General features: G+C 45.0%; 1 protein-coding gene across 2 annotated transcripts in view; it reads left to right on the top strand.

The window, feature by feature from the left end:
- The window catches only part of ATP10B (ATPase phospholipid transporting 10B (putative)), a 443,815-nt gene that overhangs the window by 288,899 nt on the left and 127,303 nt on the right, over positions 1-27,613 (top strand). Inside the window, exon 1 of one of the 2 annotated variants that reach the window (XM_085617825.1) lies at positions 19,394-20,169. The exons of the other annotated variant lie outside the window; for it this stretch is intronic. Coding sequence (XP_085473951.1) covers positions 19,775-20,169 — 395 coding nt within the window. The 5' untranslated portion in view covers positions 19,394-19,774. Of the gene's footprint in view, positions 1-19,393; positions 20,170-27,613 lie in introns of those variants that run through there. 2 annotated transcript variants of the gene reach the window in all.

The following is a 27,613-nucleotide window of genomic DNA, read 5'->3' as shown; positions in this document are numbered from 1 at the left end:
TGTAATATTATTTTTTCATGAACAATGTTTCAGTCTTAAGTTTACTAGGAAGAGTGAATTGTTTATGATTAGGCCTACACAGAATTTCTCTTACACTGAAGTAATCAGAGTAATTTTGGTAATTCCGCTTTACACTTTGATGCGGAATTACGTACAAATATGCAAATACTCCTGCTCGCATTATTCAGAGAAATTTTGGGGGGGGAAATCCTCTTGCGAGACCATATTTAGCAAGCGGCTTCTCGTGCTTGCTATTCGTGTTCGGCTGCATCTAGAGCGGTTTCTTAGTGCAAAATATATCCTCACGTCCATTTTGGATGCAAGGGTGCATTTTGTGCTAAGAAAAAAGCGCTAAATGGCGATAATAGTTTGAGGGAAAATCCTAACTCAAGAGCACATCTTTAGCCCCTTGCGTGTGTTCGTCGGCCAACGGCCGTCACGAGCACTACCTCCGTAGTGCTGCGAAAGTCCCCGCCCACTCCGCTAAACCGCTGCACCACAGCAGAATTGCTGCTGCGGTTAAGCGGTTAGAGCTTGAGCTGCTGCTTGCAGTCGCTATTTGTGTTCTGTTGCACTTAGTGCTATTTCTTAGCGCAAAATGCATCCTTCAATCAATTTTTGATGCGAGGGGGCATATTTGCCCTAAGAAATAATGGTAAAGGCAGAATTACTCTTCTCCTGTAATCCAGTTGTGATCTTGCAGACGGTTTAGGTAATTCGCCTACATGAAATTACGCGAGTTACACCCACCCCTATTTACAATTAGCTGAGGGGTACTGCTACAGATTTGTTTGTCACCAGGTTAGAGGGATAACTTCCACATAGACATGTATGTATGTATGTATGCACGTATGTGGTATTAGTATTGTGTAATCCTTGCTAAAATACGGGATTATGTGTATAACTTCTCAATAGGCACACCATAACTTGCATGAATCTGACCCTTTGTCCTGTCACAGCTACTGCCCTCTTTCTAGGCGTTACTTCACTATTCATTTTCCAGTGATACATTTTGTTTTTCTTTAAATCTTATGCCAATTGACCTTCTTTCATACTTCACATCTTGCGAAAGTTCTGATGCTTTACCTCCTGATTTGGCTTTCCTTGTGTATGCCACGCTGTCCTATGAAAATCCATGTTTGGTTCAGGATATTACATTGGCATGACAAACCCATCACCATTACTAAAGCTTGGTTGAAGACAGTGTTTATTTCCAATATTCTTGAAAAGCCATGTATAATTTAAGGCGGGAAATCTGGGCCCGTATTATACATGGGGTGCATGTTCAGTTTGTGCCATGGTACACTTTTTGAAAGGTGCGCCTGGTGCATACCGTGATAGTGCACCCTTTTATGATGCATGTGATGCCCACAGGGCAGCCGAGAATTTGCGCTGTCCTGGGGGCAGCACATTCAATGAAACCTGGAGCGGCTGCTTCCAAGCCGCTCCGTGTTTCACAGTGCAGGCGGCAACCTGCCTGCATTTATAAGAGGGAAAAGAGATCCCCCTGCAGGCGGCTGCAGTGAGTGGCTGTTCACATCTGCAGGAGGATACCTGAGGGGGTGGGGGGGTTCATGGGACTCGTTCTTATGTGCACCCCACAACGCAGATGTGAGCTTCTGGGGCCACTTATTCGTTTTCTTTTATTGGAGGAGGGCCCGCTCTAGTCCTGCTGCTCTTTCTCTTTGTTGTAGGCTGCAGAGAGATCATGAAACATCAGAGAACCTGGCTGGTCTTTATCCAGTTGGATGAGGAATCCTCTCTAATATTAACCCAAAAGAATCTGTCCCTCTTGTGGGTTGCAACTCTGATTGAAGGTTGTGAAACTGCTGATTTTGCTGGGATTGGTGTGGTTACTCCTTGGTTAATAATTGACCAATATAAGTGGTTTCAGTTGGTTGTTCACTGTGCCTGACTAATAAGTTATAAGCATCACTAATTATTGTAAAAGTTACACAGAAATAATGTTTATCACGTGGTATAATGCAAGTGCACAAATAAATATTGCTTGACCAAGTACATTTCTTTTTAATTATGTGATGGATTATGAGGGAAAATACTTGATTTATATGAAGCAGCGGCAACATTTTGGGGTGAGCTGGGCTAACCACTGATCGTCAGCCACATATGCAGCACATGACCAACTCACCTTTGTTTTCAGTAAGGTGGTTAGGTGTTAGATTTAAAAATATGTTTGTCTCTGTTACGAAATCTTGGTGCTCCACCAATAACAAAGGCAGCCCCGATGAGAACCCCTGGGTGGGGGTATGGTGACCTCCTTGCAATCCACATACTAGAGGGTGCGAGGACCCTTTTTGTTTTCCCCTCTTAGTACTTGTGCTGTTACTTTGCTGAGATGTGTTTGTATCATATCTTATATGTGAAGTACACCATAGTCGAAGAGAAATGTGGTTGTCTCCTCATTGGAGTCACAAAAAAGGGGGTAAATGTTATTGCTTACTCTTAGTTTAACTATCTGCAAACTAGGCAAACATCTTCTTTGACTTGGTTTTGGAAGAGTGTGTGTACAATATTCTTTTCACTCCATGTGTTTCCTTGGGACTATATCTGCCAATTAAGAGTAGCTCATCATACTGGCCGTGTGAGTTGCCAACAAACAAAAAAATGTTTCATACAAGACTTCGGAGAGAAGATGTTTTGATCTTTGACGCTAACTTGGTTATCTTCTTCTGAAGAACTGATTTGAACATGGCAAATCATCACTGCCATGGGTCATGGTGAGACAGTCAATAAGAAAATAAATGAAGCTTGTCTGAAAGTGAGTCCGCGATCTTTGATGTATTTTTTTTTTTTAAACGCAAAAAGTCTTAGAGGGTGTTGAGTAGTCACCATGGGATATGCTTAAAAGGTTCTTGATTAATCACTTCTTGGTAGATACTGAAAAAAGCTTTTTTGCATTACAAATTGTTTGGTAACCCAACCTTGTAATATGCCTTGTTTGTTTATGGCTGATAGTCGCATCTTAGGTGTTAAGATTTTGGGCAGGGCTTTCAGTACTGAGAATTAGCATAGAAATAATGTGTTGGTCAATTTGAAGTCCTGTTTGGCTTTTATCATTATTGTGGTGCCAACTTGTGCAATGCAAATGTTGTTGTGGTAGATTTGCCCTATTCGAGATTCTGGTCTGTTGTGCATGCTGATGTAAATTGTTACATTCTGCCTCATTGAGCACCATGAGAAGTCAAGTTTGCATGACATTTTGCTTGTTTCCTATGTGAATAGGGAATAATACTGCTGGGTCAGTAAATGGAGGGAGATGAAGGAGAGGTTAGAATACATTTGCAACTGTATCTGAATCCTGGCATGTTTAACATTATGAATGAATATTATATCAGTTGTTTGGTCCATTGACCGGAAGTACATTCATATTTTTGAGTATCTCTGCAGCAGGTCTGTTGTTGGGTCCCTCGGACCATTGGGAATTGTGTGCGTGAATCTAGGGTTGTCTCCTCTAAGTTGCTATGTTGCTGACAGAACTGAAGGTGCTATTTGTGCCAATTATGTATCTCACATCCATGCATTTAAACACAGAGTAAATTGAGGTGAATGTATTCTGTGCAGGTGAGTTTGGAAGACTCAATATTGTCACACCTCCTTTTCAGGGTCTTTATTTTCATGGGTCATTTTGATTCTTGGAGGCTTGTGATGGTTAGAAATGACGGATGATCTATCATTGAAACATGATTTACTATGTGACATTCTTTATCAGAAATGAGACCATGCATGTCAATCTCAGAGTGAGTATTGATGATTGATGGGCACTCTTTGAGGGTTGGTTTGGGGTGCTTTAATTGCTTCTTCTCTGTCAAGAACACTGAATGCGTTGTGTGTGCTCTGTAATATTGATGAGATTGTTTGGGTAGTGATCTGTTTTGAAGTTCCACATGGTTTATCTTCGATGGATGACTGTGGTTCAACCCTGTACTCTGCATCAGTTCAGATGGATATGGGCAAAGCAAATAATGGAATCCCATTTATGTGGTGTTTAATTTTTCTTATCGGAAACAACTTTCTATAAGTCTGTTGATGTGACCCTTCCCGTTGCTGGAATCTCAGTGCACAGACTTTCACACGTTAAAGATCCACAAATGTGCATGCCATCTTCCTCTGAGTGCAAGTTTTCAATTGCAAAGAACCATAATGCTTACAATCCTCGAGTTGTTTTGGGCACGAGGCAAACACCCTACCACAAACTACTTTAATGAGATTTACAGTCTTTCATTCTTCACTTGTAGTTACAATGTAATTTTGTACTGGTATCCTTCAAGAACGTCTACCGATAACTTATCAATCACAAACTTGTAGAGCTTTACACTTTCAAACAATTTTGTGAAAAATATTACATTTTGTGACAATTTATTTCATATCATAATGTGAAAAATGATGCATGCATTTGTCATTGTACTTAAAAAACTCTTCAAAAGTTAAACTTGTTGAATAAAGCTCTGCATACAATTGTCATGGCTGTGTTAGTTTAGAGGAAAAATTATCTTGCAGTTTTGTGAAAATTATCTTGTACGGGCCAGAGAAACTTTGCAATTGTACTAGCAAACTTGAATTGCATAGTGAAAAAAATTGAGGGATGAGCTTGCCTAAACTTTGTCTGCATAGAAAAAAACCTTTGTGCACCCCTTGTTTTACTATTACCAATACTCCTCCTTCTAAGGCTACAACTATATTAAAAACAACTCATATTGTTATTTACATCTCACTACAAGATTTCAATCAAAGTAGCTTGTCTCATATAGTGCAGACGTGTATAAATCAATTTCAAAATGAAACAACTTTTTTCAATTTAGATTGTTTGTCAGAAGATAGACTTTTCGAAAAGTAAAAATAAAAATCCTGAATGATATTTCTTAATTAATCAGTGCACAAACTGAAGAGTTTATTATGGCTGTTAGACATGCCACAAATATCAAGTAATTTTCAAACATTTTACTATTTTACATATCTAATGCCATCATACTAATCGTGTATGAATGAGTTACAATAAGGTTATATAATTTTTAAATTAACTTTCAAGACTAAATTCAAAGCAGGAAAATCTGTAGTGTGCAAAACAAAATATCACATTCATCGATAGTCCTGCATGCAACCCATGTCATTGTTCAAGGGCATGAGAAAATAATATATGTCCTTAGAGCCATAATTTGGACCTGAGTTGTGGACTACAAAAAGAATAATTATTATGCTTGTTTGTTGTGGCAACACCAAAGATTTGTGAAACTCAGCAAAGTATTCAAAACTCTCCTGTTTGGCCTACTGTGGGATGTCTCAGCTCATTGAAACCCCACGCAGTCTTCCTGGAACCATTGTGCAGATTTCTGCCCTACTGAAAACAATATAATTATCCTTGAAGTTTCTGACACACACGGAAGTGTTGTGCGCGCCGCCATTGTTTACCTGATTGTGGCAACTCTGACCCTTTTCACGCTTCATGTGCATTCAACAGTGTAGGAGTGAGGAGGAAGTACCGCCCCCTCTTCTGCCCTCTATTGTACAGGAAGGAAGGTGCCCACGTTTCAATGCACCGCTAGTCTTTAAAGCAGAGTGCTGTGGTTGGACACTGCAAGGGTCTTGTCTGTGTGCACTCAACATTTCAAGGGTTGTAATCTTGCTTTTGGGTGGACAAGAAATGAGACGAAGCTAATATCATATGGTCTGTCCCTGTCTATCGTGAAGCAGCACACAAAAAATAATAATGGACTGAAAGGCAAGCCAAAACTAATCACCACTGGCTGTGATTAACTCAACCATTCCTTCCATCACTTCTTGCTCTTGTCAGCACAGAACAATCAGCCAGTACTCCCAGGGAGTTTGCATGCGTTTCTGCAAAGGCATTGCAAGCTTCCTATTAACTTTTTTCCCCTCATTCCTCCATTGTTTAGACACTGGGGTTAACTTACCTGATTATCTTCTATTTCGCAAGTAAACTAGTATGTCCATTTCACCGGAAAATCACCAACATCCATGACAGTTTCAAACCCCGGACAACCCGTGCAGACCTCGCCGCACCGGACCCACCGCACCCCACCGCCCACGACACCCTGGGCCAACGTGAGCATCGAGGACACAATCAAGACCATGGGCACAATCCGCTCCGGATCCCCGTCCGACCCTCTTCCGCACCACATCTTCAACAAAGCCAGCAACTCCATCGCACCCCACCTGCACAAAATCATCAACCTCTCCTTCGAGACCGCCACCTTCCCTGAGTACTGGAAGCACGTGGAGATCAATGCCCTACTGAAGAAACCCAAGGCGGATCCGAGCGACCTCAAGAACTTCCGACCCATCTCCCTGCTTCCGTTCCCAGCAAAGGTCATTGAGAAGATAGTTAACACCCAGCTCACCCGTCACCTCGAAGACAACAGCATCCTGGACCCATCCCAATCAGGATTCCGCAGCAACCACAGCACCGAGACTGCCCTTATCGCCGCCACAGACGACAACAGGATCCTTCTTGACAACGGCAAAACGGCGGCCCTCATCCTCCTGGATCTCTCCGCCGCCTTCAACACTGACTGCCACCGCACACTATGCACGCGACTGCAAGACGCAGGGATCCGGGAGAAGGCCTTGGACTGAACCACCTCCTTCCTCTCCGGCAGAACTCAGAGAGTCCGCCTCCCCTCGTTCCGGTCCGAAGCCTCCGAGATAATCTGCGGCGTCCCCCAAGGATCTTCCCTCAGCCCGACGCTGTACAACGTCTACATGGCACCACTAGCACGCATCGCCCGACAGCACGACCTCAACATAATCTCCTACGCCGACGACGCGCAGCTGATCCTCTCCCTCACCAAGGACCCTCTCACCGCCAAATCAAACCTCCACCAGGGAATGAAGGCAATCGCTAACTGGATGAAGGAAAGCCGACTCAAGCTGAACTCAGACAAGACGGAGATCCTCATTCTCGGGTCCAACCCCTCAGCATGGGACGACTCATGGTGGCCCGCAGCACTGGGGACCCCCCCCGGCCCCCACTGACCACGCACGCAACCTGGGAATCATCCTCGACTCAAAACTCACCATGACCAAACAAGTCAACGCAGTCTCCTCCTCCTGCTTCAACACCCTCCGCATGCTCCGCAAGATCTACAGATGGATGCCGACAAACTCGAGGAAAACAGTCACCCAGGCCCTAGTCAGCAGCAGACTCGACTACGGAAACGCCCTCTATGCCGGAGCCTCATCCAAGCTCATCCACAGACTGCAGAGAATCCAGAACGCCTCTGCACGCCTGATCCTCGATGTCCTGCGCCGCGACCACATCACCCCCCACCTGAGGAACCTGCACTGGCTCCCCGTCGACAGGAGGATCTCCTTCAAACTCCTGATCCACGCACACAAGGCACTCCACCAGACCGGACCAGCCTATCTCAACAATCGACTCTCCTTCTACGTACCCAACAGGAAACTCTGCTCTGCTGACCACGCCCTGACCACGGTCCCGCGCATCTGTAGAACAACTTCCGGAGGCAGGTTCTTCTCCCACCGCGCCGCCAGGACCTGGAACACCCTCCCCCTCTACCTACGACAAACTGAAGACCTGCTGACCTTCAGAAGACAAATGCAAAAACAACAATTGATGGACAGAATGCAGAACAATGTCATACATTCACCCCAGTACAGAGATCTGGGCCTAAATCCATCGTTTTTTTGCTCACCATGCCATTCCAGTTTGAACCCAGCCATATGCAAATCAGTCTTGACCCTGTGCCCCATGGGAACAGTCCAGCCCGAACTGCCAAGCCAGGTCCTCCCTGGACTGGAAACAAGCATCCTAGGACCGGTTTCGGGCTTTCAGCCCTCGTCAGCCAGGATAGCTTGATTCCAGTGACATGTAGAGCACCACCCCCTTTTGTACTGCTTTGTTCGCCATAAGTTGGCAGGGTATGCTCAGACGTGAGTCCCTTGCTCACTTTGCCACTGGATTCAAGCAACCCTGGCTGAAGACGGCTGGAATGCCAGAAACCGGTCCTAGGAAGCTTGTTTCTGGTCCAGGGAAGGCATGGCTTGGCAGTTCGGGCTGGACTGTTCCCATGAGGCACAGGGTCAGACTGATTTGCATATGGCCATGTCTGAACTGGGGTGGCAGAGTGGGCTAAAGAACGGTGATGGATCAAACCCAGATCTGTTGACTGGGTGTGAGTGTTTGATTGGTTCTGATGCTCCGTCCATCACCACCCCCTTTTGTACTGCTTTGTTCGCCATAAGTTGGCAGGGTATGCTCAGACGTGAGTCCCTTGCTCACTTTGCCACTGGATTCAAGCAACCCTGGCTGAAGACGGCTGAAATGCCAGAAACCGGTCCTAGGAAGCTTGTTTCTGGTCCAGGGAAGGCATGGCTTGGCAGTTCGGGCTGGACTGTTCCCATGAGGCACAGGGTCAGACTGATTTGCATATGGCCATGTCTGAACTGGGGTGGCAGAGTGGGCTAAAGAACGGTGATGGATCAAACCCAGATCTGTTGACTGGGTGTGAGTGTTTGACTGGTTCTGATGCTCCGTCCATCACCACCCCCTTTTGTACTGCTTTGCGACCTTCAGAAGACAACTCAAGACCTGGCTCTTCGACCAGTAGCAGCAGCCTCCCCCCCCCCCCCCCCCCCCCAGCGCCTTGAAACCCTCACGGGTATGTAGTGCGCTTTACAAATTACATGATTGATTGATTGATTTCATTGTGATTCCCTCCATTACCTCTCGAGGCTCCTTAGATTTCCCGTAACACTAACTCTGCTATTTTATCATGAGTTTCCCAGGTCAGGCCCAGTCCTGAGGAGACTCTAGTTTACTTCCACGGGGTCAAAACGCCATTGACATCTCCACAGACAGACCATTCTTTGAAATAACACGAATTGAACCTTTCTTAGTGTTACTGTATTTTCCAGAAACCAATTCTGTATATGGCTGTCTGTTATTACCATTGTACATGTACTACATGCACTCTTCCCACAACTTTTGCCTGGTGATGGTTTTTCACTTGGGGTATTGCGTACTTGTCACTGATTTTGCAACTCTGGTCATTGTATTGCAATTTCTTGTTTAAAATAATGAATTCAAATCAAACTAATTGATAATCCTCACATGCTGGTTTTCTCTAGATTCATTTGTAGATTAAATTATGACCGTTATATTTCTGCCTCGTATACTTTACACATGAGTTCCACGTGAACGCTTATTTAAACTTTGTGGAAATACTTTAACACCACCCAGCTCATTGTAATGGGTGCCAGTTAAACAAGCATTGGCCAAATCTATAGGTTTATGTTTGTACGGCATGCTATTAGTTGTGTCAATGCGGAGTCACATTATACAAAAACATCTGAAAATGGCTGCTACAGGAAATAAAGCAACCCACTTTTCAATTGCATTTTTTTGGATGCTTTTGTCAACACTCACTCCCCAGTGCTACCGGACCACTCACTGACTGAACTCCGGTCTAAATGTGTTCCTCATACATTGTAATTGAGGAGGAAGAGTGCACCAAAACCAGCCAGTACAGAAACAAAGAGACTGAAATTCTCCTATAGGCTGAGCCAATGTGTTATTAACAATGTCTCAAGCCAATGCTGGAGCAAAAACCGTCAATGGCCGAAGAAAGCTGACCTTAAGATCCTTACAGTAAGAATCGACCATGGATGGTGAAAGTGCCATACACAGCAAGCCTGAAAATGAGGTGAGACTGTGCCTTTAAAGAGGCAATCCAGGGATGATGTCTTAGGAGGGCTTAAACCCAAGTAGACCTAATCAAACAAAGCAACATTCTTGGATGCTTATAGATGGTGATTGTTAGAGATCCACCATGAGTGGAGAGCTCTCTTTGTATCTCAGCCCCAGGTAGCCTTTTTAATCTCATGAACCCATTGTAAACTCTGGAAAGGGAAATTAGTCTAAAAAGTCTTTCAACAGTCTTTGAACGAAAATTCCAAAACGCTTGGAGCAACCACTGTAAAAAGAGTCTGGGTTTCTTATATGGAAGTATCAGTTCTCCACTGTACTGCCTAGAATTGCAACTCAAGCTTGCAATGTTGAAAACCCACTACTGTAGTTCTGGTATTAACTTACACTGAGCTTAACCAGGACATTAAAAAAATCTGGTATTTGTAAAGCACAAGCTAATCCCCCCTAAGGGTCTCAAGGTGCTGCGGGCCATTGGGAAGATTAAGTGAGCTATTGCCCAGAGTCACATGATGCTGAGCCGAGCTGCTGCCGGCAGCGGGGATCGAACCGCAAGCCCCGCGCTCCAGAGTCAGCCACTGTGGCCGCTGCTCCACACCTCTTCCACATTGTGTATTTCTTTAAGGGAAACCAGCCCCTATGATGCCTGATGTCCTTTGGAGTAAAGGTAGCAGGCAAACCAGCAGTACACTCTTGCTCAAAGCTACTGTAGCTATGATGGGTGATTACGCTGTGGTTCTACTGCGATGCCTCCATCTGTATTCTGGTCACAAGCATCTTAGTGCCAAATTAGATACATATTCACAGATATTAGAATATAAACCGAGACCATTCTATGGTAATTTTACTCGTTTTTTCTAACTTTAATAACTTGTATTTGCACATTGAGACGATTCTTAGTTTATTCTAGTTGTCTTCAAACCATCTATCAATAACACCTTTCTTTGTCTTCCTGTGTTTGTGAATTGGGGGCACATGTGCTGATTTGTAATTTATTTGGCTGTTGGCATAGAAGGAAGCTGTAGTTGTTTGGTTGGTTTCGACCCATGTTAGCTTTGAAAACACTCCTGGATGGCCAAGTTAGCTAAGAGAACAGTACTGTGGAAAAGGCAGTGGCCACCCTTGTGTAGTGCCACCTTGAACTTCATCATCACCAACTGAAATCCTTCATTCAAACTGTCTGTTTATATAGCACTGCTTTTTTTTTTTTTTTTTTAAGATTACAATGCTGATCTCTCTGTGGGGTGTATGTTCTTCTTCAAGAAGGTTTTGTCTGTGAAACAAAGTAACGTTTTTTCCAGGAAGGGCAGCTGCGCCGCCACTGACAATTAAACAGTTAACATGGGTGTGGAATCTTTGGGCACGTTTCTTTGACATGGTAGCAATAACATATTACACATGGTAGCAATAAAATATTACAGCACCAATCCTGCCGTGGAGTCACTGCATCCGAGTTCCACAGTCCTTGGTAATAAGGAAGCAAAAAATATGCAGCTGCAATAGATGCGTTTACAGGATATGTTCTCACCTGTAGTGCTACTGGATGACTCAGAGTGAAGGATTTTTCTAAAATTCGAAGGTCACCAGCAGGTCTAAGGGGGGATGTTCACAACACTGTAAGTATTGTACAACAAAAGGACAGTGACAATGATGGCATCTTGTCATGTGTAGAGGGAGGGCATTAAAATGGATATTTGCAAACGTGGAGATGCAGAGGATAAAGAGACTAAACGTTCTTTAGGTCTGGCTTTTATATAGTTTGTCTGTCCCTTGTAACCATTGGCTTTCTTTCACCAGCCTTTTTCAGGTATCGCCTTGGGACTTCCATCAATCACACCGTATCACACTCCAGTCAAGTTTTCATCTGTTATGTAACATTATTGGGAGTTTGAGTGTGGCCTGCCCCATGCACTCGAGTGCTTGCATTAAACTGCATGAGGGACTCATTTAAAATGAATTCCCTATCTTTTCACTTCTGCCTGTCCCCACTCCCGGAGTGTTTTGCTCAAATGTGTTCGCACTGCATGTGTTGGCATATTAAACCCAAACCAGTTTGGCTTTGCCAGTGCTTGTTTTAATATGGGCACTGAAACAGATTTTGATCAGCACTTGGCATACTCAGCTGCTGAATATCAGCATTGCTTGCTTTTATATTGGCAGCTCTGGTGATCAGGGGCGAGGGCCCAATACTTTATCGGGACAACGGTGGCCCATCTCCGTAGATCTGATAAACGTCATTAGATTTGTCGTATCATTGCTTGGTTTTTAATTGGCAGCACTTGTGCCCCGAGCGGGGTATCCACACCTTTTTGGTCTTGTACAAGCACTTCTTAGCAGAGCTAATGGCTACCAGTAGGAGCAGTACTTAGTTTAAAATGGGTAGCACCATCGCCTTTAGCAGGGCTACTATGCTTTGGTGGGATTGGCCAGCACGTCAGAGGAGGCACTGCCCTAAGTGTAATGGGATGTGCCAACATTTCTCAGCAGTGTCTGCCATAACTTTAGTAGCACACTAGTATCACTTCACATTAGGCGTTGTTTGGCCTTTAATGGGCAAGGCTAGCACTTCACAGCAGGTGCTACTCTAATTTTATTGACACTCTACTTCCAATTGAGGCCACACTTTTAATAAGATCCGGCACTTCCCAGCCTGTAGCACTTATCAGCTTGAAGTAGTGAGCGGCAGCTGGACAGCATCCATTGTGGCGCCACGAGTGCCGCACGGCCTCAAGTACTGGTGATTCCCAGTTGGATCACCATGTACGATCGTACAAGGCTAGTGACTATGAGCAGTCAAGGTGAGCTCCTGGAGGTGCAGATGGCTTGGAACTCAGATACAGAATTTTACAAGTCGCTACATGTCATAAACTCAATATCTAGGAAAAGAGGTGTCTTTGAAAATGTTTTATTTGTATTCAGGAAAGTGAGACATTTAACATTATGAAAATCATAGAATGTCGTAGCAGCATTTGGGGAGGAGATGGGACACCAAACATAGTAACAGAATCAGTCCTATAGTAGATATTATGCTATTGGGAACGGTTTAGGTGTCCTCTCAAAACTTTGTGAACTCTCATGTTTACTAGCGCCTTTGCTACTACAACCAGTTAGTGGGACAGAGGTGCCAGGCAAACTGCTATATTGTATCAAGTTGGCTATGGTACATCTGCCTGCTCAGTGGCCCTGGATGCAAAAGATGGGCAACCTGGTGGGTGTGAGCATGGCAGCTAAGACCTGAGTAAAATAGCAAGGCATAAGACAAGCAATGTCGCCTCTGGCCCAACGAGGAGGAAACGTTTACCCACATGCTCTGCATCTGCAGAGTATTGAACCTGCTGAGCAACTATTGGCTTCGACTGATCTGGCGTATTCTAAACATCTGGACTTGCCAAAGAGCTCTAGAGGTATGCTCGAGAGAAGACTATGTACAATTAGCCGCTCGCTTTATGAAATGTATGAAAGCTGCAACAGCATTGTTGGAGACTGGTCATCAACAAGAAGGATAGACTGAGAAACTTGAGTCGTCGTCTGATTTTAATACCCTATTGGTCCATTTCTACTGATATTTTTATGAATGAACTATTTATGAGTACGATAAAACCCAGAATGCCGCCACCCAAAATGAACAGGAATACCAACTGATGTGTTTGGTGAGAAGTTTTTGTCCCAGCAGGACAGTTCGCAAACTCTATGCCCACTCAGTGCTCCTGGAGGTCGGGTAGTTGACATTCGCAATGAGACAAAGTTCATGGGGAGTCCGATTGAGGCCCAAGCTGGTCTTACACACAGTTCAGCTCAGCGGCACTACTGGTGCTGGGCTTAGACGTGCACCCAAACTACGCCCAGTTGGGGAACCAACGTTTTAGGAAGTGTATATTGAAATTGACTGGTCAGAGCGGAGATATGCGATTGGCAGGAGCGCCCACAGGACCAGGAGCACCCATCAGACCCTCCAAGTCACCATATAGGACTGGGGAGCTGGAGCGTACAGTCAAAGTCCAACCTTGATTTCAAACATCGGTATTTCCTAAACCGTAAGCAGTAGTAAGAAGTGTGTCGTGGGGCATCATGCGGCATCACACCTTTGACACCCTTTAGGCTGGAAAGCGGCGCCTTCATGCCTCCACAAAGCCAAGGATGTTGCCACGTGGGTCTGGTACGATGCAGGCTCACATTCCTGTAATGCAGTGGGTTTCAAGCTATGGGGTGTGACCCCCTGGGGTAGGAGGTGTCAGAAGGGGGCACAAGTCCACACATCCCAAGGGTCAGCCGAATCCCACACAACTAATCTCAGCCATTGCTTTATTTTGTAAATTTGTAGTCTATTGTTGATGTTGTGTATTCTGGCCTTATTTTGAAAAAGGCTGTTGGGCTTGTATCGCATCTAGCTCATTCTGGATGTGTAGACAGTGCACTCTGGAAAATCATTTGAAACATGGTGAGAAAGCGAGGTGGCTAAGGATGCGGATGACCTGTCCTAAGAAAGCACTTTGCAAAATGTTTAAGAGTTGTCCGCTGACTTGTTGCAACTTCTGATTTGCAATAAAAGCAAAGCACGGTGTGGAGTAAGTGGGGATCATGCCAATGTATTAATGTGCAAAGTGTAGTGCTGCCACTGTTCTTCGAAAAAATTACTGGCCATTTGCTCAGTTTTTTTTTATCCTGGACCGGATGTATGACGTTACAACGCATGCTTTTACAAAGCGTTTTTTACATCGCAACTACCATCACATCGCATGATTTTACAAGGCATGCCATTACAGCACATTTTTAGAAACTACCATTACAACGCATTCCATTACAACGCATTCCAATACAACACATAATACTTTTAGGGTAACAGTTGGATAGTGTAGGGGTAAAAATGACTATTCTCACTCCAATGAGTGCAACAGTAGGGTAAGTGTTGGATAGTGTAGGGGTAAAAATTACTATTCCCATATACCCCAAAACCCATACCAACCCTAAAACTAAAAAAATCCCCATTACTTACCTTATAATGAGTTGCAATGTATGCGTTGCAATGGCATGCGTTGCAATGGCATGCGTTGCAATGGCATGCGTTGCAATGGCATGCGTTGCAATGGCATGCGTTGTAATGTCTGCAGTGTAATGGAATGCGATGTAAATGCAGTTGTGTTGTAACAGCTGCGTTGTAAAGGTAGTGCGTTGCATTGACTGCATTGTAATGGATGTTTCCCTCCTGGACCACACAAGCGCTGGTAGAAGAAAAACCATTCCTGTAAAATTGTCGGGATTCTTTCCTTACAGAGCAGTTACTCCTCTGTTTGTTTTAATAAGCCTAATAAAACGATTTAGACAGCTCTTGCATACTTACTAGAACCTTTCTTTATGTGCTTGTTGTTTTATATTTATGGTGCACAAAAGAACAAATGCCGGATTTCACTGTTTTTCCAAGATTTGTTATCAGTTTGAACTTAAAGACACTGGACAGGGCGGTAAAAAAGGACACGTGGCCGCCCTAGCAGAGAGCTGTAGATTGCATGGGGCTGGAAGAAGAAGGGGGCTTTAATGTGGGGGTTTTTTCATGGGGTTCTGGGGAGCGTTGAAAGGAAACATTGGCCATTTCTTTCAAGGAAGAGACTGAATAGGACTTAAAGTGGGGGCTGAGTAGGGATTTCAAGGATGGGATTTCAGGACTGACAGTGATTTAAATGGAAGTATGAAAGTGCAGGAACGCACAATGCCAGAGTAACTGTGCACTATTGAAAGTCCTGGTACTGCCCCATCCAGAGTATTGAACCACTTTTGGGAAGTGCCTTTGTTTCTCATGAGCACTCTGCCAGCCTCCAAAGTTGCACTGCTGCCTTTACATGTTTTTTTTTTCACTTTACCCCCGTCATAGCTGCCACTCCCCAGCTCCAATAAAATGTGTTTTTAAAATTTGCCCATCTTTCCAGTTTTCTCAGTACTTTGCTTCTGGTATAATAAGGGTTTGTGTTATAGTCACGCTTCAGTGTGATTTATTTCTGTGTCTGTGGCATATAACCCTAGACTTGGGTATTCCAGCAGGGCTAAGTGTTTTAATCATGTTCTGTGTGTTGCAACCAGTGCTTTAAAATGGGCTGTTATTGGGTACCAACACCTCATGAGGAAGCGCTCCGCTGCTCTCAGCAAGTTTTTCAATAGTTTTAATTGAAGCGTAGCAGCAGTTCTCAGGAGCAAACAAGTACTCGGGGATGGGGTACCTGCACTTAAATCTTTCCACTTCAAGCACTTTTTGAAACCCTGGATCTTAGCTTTCGGCCATTATGGTGCGTTAAGTTCTACACATTGGGCGCGCTCTGCCATTCATATGGCCTTGCAGAGATGAGCATGGTTGGTACCGCCTCCCCCTGGTTTCGAGGGTTGTATTGCAGACGCAGTCTGTCGCTGTGTGAGTGTTGTGGTATGCAGCAGACAGTGCATTGTGTGTCGAATAGTGGCTTGTTTTGGTCTCACTTGAGCACAGGTCCTATTTATGGGACACCACATTCTTATTTGTCATAAGGGTGTATTGTTTACTCAGATTCTTTTTTGCGGTGGTCAGTGCTGTTTCCTGCAGTAAATATCAATCTTTGTACAGACAAAATGTGAATATTGATTTATGTTGCTGCCAAGCAACACTGACTCACAATAAAAGACGGCCGCAACATAGCCCGCCCCCACAAATATGCAATATGCTGCATGTAGCACATCGGTGCAAATTAACTGACTCCGCCCCAGCAAGTTGTGTTTCTATATCGTGTGTAATCATACTGTACCTGTATGTTTTACTTCTGTCCATATATTTGTGCATTCTCTAGGGAGCCCACTACAACTTTGCGTTCTGAAAACTTTTACTGTTCTCTACCACATTATTTCTGTTTTCCCTCTGTCTTTATGCTCTGTTGCATATATTTACACTTTAACACATATGTGTTCCTTATTTACCCATTTTGCGCCTTTTAACCCTACATCAAGTGTACTTTTGGATTCCTTATTTATAAATACCACAAAGCGTATTTGCATAAACACTTGTGACGTACTCCTGAAAAAGCCTAGATTAAGTCAAACCTACTCACAGAAGACTTTGTGAGTTGCCACATGTTACTTTTAACGCAAGATGTGTTTATTCTAACTCTGTATATGTGTCATCATTCACCATGTATGTGATCTCCAAACAGTAACTTTGTATTCTAATTCATGTACTCTTATTAGCCCTATATCTTTGTGTAATTTTACCTCATGTATGTACATGCAAACCAATATATGTGAATTCTAACTATGCATGTACTCTATACTAACTCTGCTTGCAGACTAAGGCTGTATATCATTTTACTTTGTCTGTGTGTTCTGAAGACAGCATCTGTGCTTTTTGACCCCACGTGCACACATATAACCCTGTGATGTTTTGTCTTACACCATATATGTGTTCTAGAGCAGCATTCTGTGCATATTTACCCCTTAAGTATGCATTATTGATAATTCTCTGTGTTCTCATATTATATCTGCCCATACGAGCCCTGCACATGTGATCCTTCCCATTGATATGTTCTTATGCCATTATCTGTGTATTCTAACTCCATGTGTATTCACACTAACCATGTGTTATTGTATTAAATCTGTGCATATTAACCTTGTATGTGTCCTTTTATTCCAAACGTGCTACCAAGCCATAATCTGTGCATTCTAATGCATATGCCTGCACTCAATAAGCCAGGCATACGCTTCAGCCCTATAGTGGTGTAGTTATCTTTTATCGTTTTTTTTTTTTCAGGGTGTTATATAGCACGATATTGACCCAGTATCTGGTATCAGAGCGCTTTACATAGCACCAGTTGTGTTACATGAGGACACATTCATTTTTGTTAGGCACGGGGAGATTAAGTGATTTGCCCAGAATCACAGGATGTTCAGCGTCATTGCTGAGACTTGAACCCGGTTCCCCAGATTCAAGGACAAACGCCCTAGCTGTTAGGCCAACTCCTCTCACAGTGTATTCTAAACATTTAGCTATGTGTTTTGTGTGAATATCACTGAATTATAAACCTGTATGGGTGCATGCTAAGCTTGGAGATGTACAGTTATGCTAGTCATATGCCTATACATTCCAACATTGGGCCCCAATATGATGTGTGGCAGAAAGCCATCTAACAACTCGTGGGAGGCTTTCCGCCCGACATAAGAGGTTTCCGTCCTACCGGCATATTACGATACTAGCGACAGAGGGAAACCCATGGGGGAATTCCGCTCAGCTTCCAATGGGCTCACGGAGCCAATAGGGGCGGCGATCGGAAATGTAATCCTCAAATGGCAGAGGAGCCAGCCTCAGCTCCGCCATTGGGATTACAATTTTACTTTTCTCCTGCCCTTACATGGCGGTGCGCCCACCATGAAAAGGCAAGCAGAAAGTGACTTTGGGGGGCTCTAGCAGGGCCCCTGTACTCCCTGGACCTCCGCAATGGGGCCTGGGGGACACCTGGGCTGCCCTCCCAAACATCCATGCACCGTGTGGCAGGCATCACACGGTGCCTGGTACAAGGTTTGAAAACATCCATTTTTCTATTGCAGCTTAAACTGCGGCCCTTTCCCCGCTGCTGCACAAGCTGCAATTGAACAAAGGTTGTTCCTGACCATCCAGAAGGCGGTCACATCCTAATTCAGTAGGTGGAACCGCGGGCGAATAGTCGGGCGGATTACATCCTGCTATGGTGTCGTCCCACCAACATTGTAATGGACCCCATTGTGTCTGTGCTCATACTTTTATTTGTCAATTTCAACTCTTTATACTCATGTGTATTCTACCCGTGTGTCCGTGCGTTCTGGTCCTGCTTGTGCACAGTTACCTTGCATCTCTAGATATGCTTCTGCGTCCTTCTTACCATTTATAGTTACATGTTGACCATCAATCTGCGCTTGCTAACAACGTATCTGTTCATTCTATCCTCGTGTCCGTGCATTTTAACCCTGAATCCGAACATTCAACCCCTGTGTCAGTGATCTGAGGCTGCATCTTCCCCACAACTCTGCATCTTTCCATTCTCACCCTTTCAAAGCAGCATTTCAGCCCATTCGAATGTAACTGCGCCCAGGCACGGACAGCCACTGGGATAAAAAGACTTGCTTTTTGTTACATTTTTTTTATCATATAAATATCTTTGTTTTCGATGACTTTGTGCATGCTAACCTTGTATCTTTGGATTCTTGTATCTTTGTATAGTTCATTTTAACTCACTCCTGCTTTCTAATCCTGCCTCTTCGAACCTTGTATTCGTTTACATTCTGACTAGGTGTCTCTGCACAGGCCCTGATTCTATGCATTGCAGTTCTGCCTCTGCACTGTGAAGCCCTATACGTGTGCATTCCCACCATGTATCAGTACATTCTAACCGGGCATCTTTGCTTTCGGGCCCTTGTCTGTGCATTCTAGTACTTGTGCAGGATGCACAAAGTGCTCCAAATCTGTGCATACGTCATTTAACAACTGTGTGCCTGGTCACGGTCAGATCCGATACTCTACCTGTAGATCACGAAAAAGACATGTGCTGTCCGTGTCTTCCCTCATTAGTCCAATCATCCGATGAAGAACCAGGCCGGCTCTAGGACCCAGCGGCCCCATTCCTGACGCGTGTCTAACTGGTTTGTGGAATGCTACAGGTGCTGCAGTGACGTGTAAATGCAACAGGTGAGCTGCGAGGAAAGTAAGCCGAGGCAGTCCGGCTCAGAGGCAGGTAAGGGAAGGAAGCCACCTCCGAGGGCTGGCGAGGGAAGGAATCCAGCTGCGAGGGGCACGACTGAAGGAAGCTGCGCCGACGGACGTCCGAGGAGGGAATCCACCTCTGAGGGACTGGACCGAGGAAAACTGAAGCACGCGGGGCAACCGGCTCCGCTGGATGTGAGTGAGGGCAGTTTGAGCGGGAGCAGTGCTTTGAGTCCGAACCAGTCAAGTTTTGTTTCTTCAAGTTTGCCATTGTTTCGAGGAGAGCCCCTTATCCTGCCTTAGAGGGAGCAGCATGCGCCTGGGGATCCGTCCCAACTGAACGTGGAGAAAAAAACCTGGGGACAGGAGTTCATAGGTGTCAGTCCGAAATGGGCAAATTTTGGAAATGGGCCATCCCATGGCGACGGAAACCTCAAGACCAGAAGCGTGAGGTGTCCTCCAACCTCCCTTACGAGACGTTCAACTGGAAGGACCAACCCAACCGCCACTACGCCACCAACCAGATCAAGACCACCAAATACACCGTGCTCTCTTTTGTGCCCAAGAACCTCTTTGAGCAGTTCCATCGCTTTGCCAACCTTTACTTCGTGGCCGTGGCCGCACTGAACTTTGTGCCAGTGGTGAATGCCTTCCAGCCGGCCGTGGCCATCATCCCCATCTGCATCATCCTCGCCATCACCGCCATCAAGGATGCTTGGGAGGACCTGCGGAGGTACAAGTCGGACAAGGAGATCAATAAGATGGGCTGCCTCGTCTACAGCAGGTAATGGGCTGCACCCTCTTGCCTCCAGGGGCATAATGTCAGATGATTTGGGGGGTGCCTTTAGAATATTGTGAGGACCCACTCAAATTGCTCCTTGGCTGGTCACCTCAGAGATATACAATGGCCGTGTCCCACTCTTATAAGGTCGGGGCCTCCCTCTGTGGTCTAGAGGCCTACAGTATCCCTCATCCTTGTCGCCTGGTATATTGAATAGATGGCCCAGAAATAATTGCATTTGTGTGCTTTCTGTTTGCCCTAGTCTGAGTTATGGGTTACTGCTTCCTAAATGAATGAGCCATGCGGCTCTGTAGAGCTGTAAGGGAGCTGTTGCTTCTCATCTGGTTTCCAGGCCAGACCTTTTGCAGGCAGCATTGAGAGGGGGGAGTATGCCCCATTGGTATCTAAAGGTGGCTCTGTGTCTAGTGCCAGCTCACCTATAAACCGCTTAAGTTCTAGCCACTGTACACAATCCGGCTCTGAGCTGCAGTTTGCCCTGCAGGCTTCATTTCCTGTGTGGGTGCCTTGACGGGTTCCTTAACCAATATCGATTAAAGTAGATTGAACCATTTTACAGTGCACTTTACACCACGAACAGTCTAGTTCAACTGGAAATGTACCGAACTCAGTGGTCCTCCATTTATCAGCTTTGGAAGGATGAATGTTTAAATCTGCCATGCCAAGATTCGAACATGAGGCTTGCAGATTACTCGTACATCTCTGCAATGTTCTTCGACTACAGTTGGGCTCTGAGAGTCTTTCTAACCCGCGCCCTTAGTGCATTGTTGCTTGAAGATGCGTTCCCAGAAGGTGTGTGTGTTATGTTAATGGATCTGTTTACCCGTGACTGTGGAGTGTGACATGAAAAATCCGGTGCAGAACAGTGTAACTATCAGACGAAAGCAGCCGTAGGAGGAAGGCTTAGTTCTAGATGAACTCGTTCGTAAACTTCGCTAGATATGGCGGGCCTCCCAGGACGGGCTGGCAATCTGCCTGTCTTGAAACTCCCTAGAATGCACCCCAGTGTTACAGCTTTGGAAGAAAGCGCCCCACTAACTTGGAATGGGGACAGAGGTCTGTGGGTAACTGGGCAGCAAATGTAAGCCAACCAATATGTTTGATCACGTTTGATTTTGCCACCCATCAGTGTCAAATACCAATAACAATTTCTAATTCAAACACCACACATTGACTCATCTCTTGACACTTTTAGAATGTGTCCCAATCAAGTGTTACTCACTTTATAGACAACTAAAAGATGGAAGGCTGAGGTGGCCCTGTGTAACTTTACAGATGTTGCTCATACCAGTGGCGTACCTGCCTTGATAAGGGATCTTGGGCCTGCAAGTTATACAGAGACCCCCCCCCCCAGTGGGTGTATAATCCACGGGTGATCTTGCGACGAGGGCTCGCCTAGACTTAGCAATCATTAAACACAGCTGCTGCTGTTGTCCCCTTTTGTAGAAGACATGTCAGGTGAGAACATTCAATTAATGGCCTCTTCACAAGGGGCCCGATCATTCTGGCGGGCGATAAAGGGAGTTACCACTGGTTGGCGCTCGTACTGAGGGCTTTAGTGGGAGAACCACCTCAACCGCGGACACATGTTGCTTTTAAGAACCCCGCGTGTGGGAGTACCAGTCACTGCACCGCAAGTCTTACCTCTGTTTTTAGAGCAGTGCCCCTCAATAAGAATTGTAGGTGAGTTGTGTATGAGGAGCCAATGAGATAGTTTACCTTAGTGTTCTGTGTCTGAAGGCATCTGAGGCCATTTCATAGGTGATTCATTCATTGCTTCCTCCTGGAATTTGCTTGTGTGTTGGAAGTATATTACCCTGGCATAGGAATATGTAAGCAGGCCAGGCCTGATTCCTGCCCGGTCTGTGGACACAGCACCTGCTTGTCTCCATCTTTACATTAGCCTACTCTGTGGTGTTGCTTCCTTAAGGTGGCCCAAACCTTTGTGATTAGGTTTAACTCTCCATTGAATAGCTGTCGGGTGGTGTTTTCTGATACCTTTGGTGGTGGTCAACAAATGTGCACAAAACTTTCCACAAAAATGCTCCTCCTACTTCGTTTGGCATGGCAGGTTTCTTGCAGATCTGTCAAGAACAGGCGCCAAAAAGAGGACCGCCATAAGGTCCCATTTTAACTTATTCATGTTCTGACAGCGCTAGAGCAAAAGGCTGCGTGGAATGGCATCAAACTCGGCAAGAAATGAGAACTTTCTTCACGTCAACGACTTTGCCTGGTTGGTGTAAATCTGTGTAGTAGTTTTACAGAAATCAGCATGAGAAAAGTGATTTTTAGGCCTCAAATTCAACCAAATTTATAAAGACAGAGATATTGGGCCAGGGTGTCTGCAGATGGCCCACAAATCAAGGTTTACTGACCATCTGTGGCCCACATTTAAAAAAAGAATCCAATTCTTTGGTGTGAGGGAGATTTTTTCTCCAGTCGTCCATTTCTGGTCTGTGAACCCAAAGCTCTTCAATTGCCTGACCTTGAACAAAAATGTTGTGGCCGCCATTACAGGATGCAGGGACTTGGTCTCTGCGTCCTGAAAAAAAGAAAATAATGGAAGCTTGAGGGGGCATGGGGAGAATTATAGAGCCCTTTGGATCAAGTAGTGGGGCTCCGAGGAGACCCCCAGTGTTAAAATAAAAAGAATGCCAATTTTACTGCAGGGTTTGGCCACTCGCAGCGAGTTGGCTGCTCGCAGTGGTTTGGCCGCAGAGCCCGTCTGCAGGTTGAGCACAGGGAACTGTTAAATGTGGCCCGATCAAACAGCTCCAAAAATCCAGTGATGAAAACAGAGGTTAAAGTGAAGTTATGGTTAGCATTGAATAGAAGACCTTTACGTAGATTACATTTTTTAAGAAAAACTTCGACATTCACTTAAAGAGTTCATGTCCAATTATGGTTGACAATTCAAAGAGGAGTAGCACTGAAGTTCGTATATCAAGGTTAGGACTGTAATACAGAACTCCCACTACAGCCACGCAAACTGTAGCTCGCACACCGAAAGAAATGTTTATCACTGCATAATATGTATACCAATATGTAACCACACATAACACCCTAACTTAATTAAATATCAATAAATACTCAAGCCAATTAAAAAATACTGCATTCATAGTTGATGCTTTCAAATTGTTAAGAGTAATCTGCTATGTAATATCATCTGTAAAATTATTTACAGAATTTCTAGTTGCGTCTGTCGTATCAGGGTTGAGGTCTACAAGCATTGCATTTGGTGTAGAAGCTGACTATATTGTGCATGGCTGTTGTGCAAGTTATAGGCTGCAGTTCTAACCATAACTTGCATATTTTAGTGGTGGTCATGTTTTAATTGCCAACCATAATTGCACTTTTTTTTAAAAGTGAAATTATATACATATATTTCATGCACTAGCAATATCCAGAGTGTAGTAATGTTTAGGTATGGTTCAGTATGGCAGTTTCATGCAAATCAGTCAAGAACAGGGAACAAAAAAAAGTGGCATTCCCAATAGATTTATTGCTGTACCCAGAAGAAACAATTGCTGAACGGAATTACACCAAACTTGTCATGAAAGTAGAACTTTACTCATGGAAGTGTCTTTGCTTGGATTGGTGTAAATCTATTCAGCAGTTTTTGAGAAATTAGGGTTTAAAATGTGTTTTGGGGTGAGCCTGAAGTGGTTAAATTATAGAGATATCTGAACTGTTCATCGTAAGCATTCCCTCACAGGTGATAGTGTGCTTTACAAACATACATATCATAAATAACTTTTAATCTGTACATCCTAAGTGGACTCATAAATCCACAAAGAATTTGCAAAACAAATAAAAAAAATAAAGGTACACCATTCGAATAAGACTAGGAAGCTTTTTGCTCTCATCATCCACTGCATTTTGGGAAAATCCTGAGATGTATTTAAAAAACAAAATTGTGCTTGACCAACCCCTACCATGCATGTCCTCTGGCTGTATGTTGGTTGCATCCTGTGGCCAACCCCCTCTACACACACCTATGGGGCATGCGCAGCAGCAGTTGACTCACCATCACCCTGGGGGGGGGAGGCCACAGGGAACTGTTGAATGTGATATATTATTAAAATGCTGAAAAATATACTGAAAAAAACAAAGCTACAAATTTATTTATGGTTAGGTTTGGGTATAACCCCTCAATGTATGTTTAAAAAACCTCAAATTCACTTAAAAACATGTAACGTGAAAGTATTGGTACAAATTTAAAAAGAAATGCCACTGAAATTGTAGTTGTAAATTGTATTTATATAGCAGTTTCTACCCCTGACCAGGCGTTCAGGGCCGGACTGGAAACCAAAACCGGCCCTGGCAAAGTGCTCGGCCGGCCCCCCGGGGCTTGGGGGGGCCGTCGAGCGCTTTGCCAGGGCCGGTTTTCGGCCCTGTAACAAAAACGGCCCCCAGGGGCCCAAAATCGGCCCCCACCCGTGCGGCGCACCGGGGGATTGCCCGGTGCCTGCTACGGCCAGTCCGGCCCTGCAGGCGTTGAAGTGCTTTGTGGCAAGTAGCAGCACGCTACTCTAGAACCTAAGATTAGAGGTTAATAGTAGAATAATACTTTTGTTTTGTTTTCTTTGCGCATTAGCTGTGTTAGGTTGTGCTCTTGATTTATTGTGTGTTTAGTAGAGTTTAGAGTAGGGATAAAATAATGGAAATGGATCTGAAAGGGGGAATGGTAAGTTGTTTTTGTAAGTAATGGTTGTGATTGCCTGTTTGCTGGGTGACATGACTAAGAAAAGCAGGGTAAAGTTTCAAAGGGTGTTTGGGGATTCATAGTAGTCAGAAAGGCTAGGGATGAGTCAAAGGGGGAGTGGGACAAAGGTTGAAAGAGGGATTTTATATACAAAAAAACTGAAAATAACATATATGCACATAACACATTGTGAGGTTGTACTGGCAGGAGACAACCCCTCTATATAGAAATATCAATACATGCATAGAAGCAGTCGTATTAACATGCCCTGAGGCACACATTTATCTTGTGGTGAAGTATGTACATTTTTTCATGGCAATTCTTACAATTTTAGTAGCCGGCATAAACTCTTCTATATAGCCACCTATACGTACAGAGAAGCAGCATTTATGACATCGTCTTATATACTCATCTTGTGGAGTAATATACATTTTTCTACTTTTATGAATGTTGCTACTTATAACAGTAGGCATAGTTCAGTGAATAATAACACATGTTCAACAACAAAGTCATCTCTATTCCGTGAGAAACATAGTTTGTCATGTCTGAGTATACTGTTGTGGTACACTGTTGAATTGTGAATATAGTTATCATGTGGGAAAGAGTTAGCTCTCGACTAATCTTCTGAAGCTAAAATGGTAGTCCGTGGATCTTATGAGTGTGGGTTGCAAATTCCATTGTCTGGCTGCTTTAACAGAGAGAGATTTTCCAACCATGGGATTTTTAGGTCTCGCCTGAGCCAGTGTGCATGCGTTGCTCTACAAGACATTTAGTAAGGGCTTTAAACTTTGGAACACACACACTCGTGAGTGTGCTTTTGTTTTCTTCACCCGCTATTGGCCTTTGCATGCGTCTTTCTAAGAAAAACAGCATTTAATTGACCAAAGACGGGTGCATGTCCGGCCTTCTCTCTGCCCTGGCCTAGGGTCCGCGGGAGCGAACGCGGCTTTCCTCCCTCATCATGGCTCACTAATCACAGCGTGCACTTTCAGCTCCAAACGCGGTCGTTTTCACTTTCGCGTACCGCACTTGTTTTATTTATTTATTTACTAGAGCGCCGTAATGCCTTTCTGCACAAAACACCCCTTCCACCTCCCAAACATCAACCAGAGCGATGCAGTGGCGTGTTTCTTTTCTTTGTGAGCCACTCTCACTGCAGGCACAGCTTATATTTTTTTATTAACGGAGCATTGCGCTTTAATGCGCTTAAAATTTTAAATGCAGTACTGGTCTGTACAGAGCCCTCATTGCTGTGCGTGCGCTACATGAACGGATATTTGTTTGTTGTGTAGTGTGCAGTATTGGGCTGTACAGAGCCCTCATTGCTGTGCGTGGGCTACATGAACAGATACAATAGGCTCTTGCTCTACAAGGTCTGCTGGCTGTTTGTTTTGCAAATTCATACACCGCAAACTGAACTCAAGAGTAGCAGAGACCTTTACAAGACACCCAGTTACATTACACAAGAGCACAGTCACACAGGAACACATTGCCTTTTAGAAGGCATAGGAGACTAATTTGCCCAGAATCGCACATTGGTAAGCCAACGCCGTGACTAGAACAACAGCTTCCGCACGCGATCATCATGCGTTATTAATCAATTAATCGCACGCAATCATCATGCGTGATTAATCAATCTCCCCATGGTCCCCCTGTTTACTAAAAACGGGGTGCTAAGGAACATTCACATGCGCCATAAGAAGGGACCACCCCGTTAAATCTGTTTCATGTTCTTCTACTCGCCGTTTTTTGTATCTAATATTCGGCCTCTTTCTGCTCTCCCATGTGCCCCCTTTGAGATCCTCTTCTCCATCCGCATTCTGTCAGCACCCTCCTACCCAATAGTCATCCACCACCACCACATACACCACCACAACCATGTCCACAACCACCACTATGTCCACCACGTCCACCACCACCACGTCCACCACCACCACCACTACGTCCACCACCACGTCCACCACGTCCACCACCCCCACATCCACCATGTCCACCACCCCCACATCCAGCACCACCACCACATCCACCACCAACACGTCCACCACCATGACCACCACGTCTACCACCACATCCACCACCACCACCATGTCCACCACCACCACGTTCACCATGTCCAACAACACCACATCCACCACCACAACCACAATGTCCACCACAACCACCACCAGGTCCACCACGTCCTCCTCCACCACCACGTCCTCCACCACCATGTCCACCACCACCACGTTCACCACGTCTACCACCACCACGTCTACCACCACCACGTCTACCACCACCACATCTACCACCACCACGTCTACCACCACCACGTCTACCACCACCACGTCTACCACCACCACGTCCACTACCACCACCACGTCCACCAACTCCACCACCACTTCCATATCCACCACCTCCACCACTACCATGTCCACCACCACTACCATGTCCACCACCACGTCCACCACCACCACCACACCACCACCACCAAGTCTACCACCACCACCATGTCCACCACCATGTCCACCACCCCCACGTCCACATCCACCACCATGTCCACCACCACCACCTCTGCCATCACATCTACCACTGCCATCACATCTACCACCGCCACCACGTCTACCACCGCCACCACGTTACATTACACAAGAGCACATTCACACAGGAACACATTGCCTTTTAGAAGGCTCAGGAGACTAATTTGCCCAGAATCGCACATTGGTAAGCCAACGCCGTGACTAGAAC

Source organism: Triturus cristatus, chromosome 7 (genome assembly GCF_964204655.1).
Source record: "Triturus cristatus chromosome 7, aTriCri1.1, whole genome shotgun sequence".
Lineage (NCBI taxonomy): Eukaryota > Metazoa > Chordata > Amphibia > Caudata > Salamandridae > Triturus > Triturus cristatus.
This window is presented reverse-complemented; position numbering and strand designations above follow the sequence as displayed.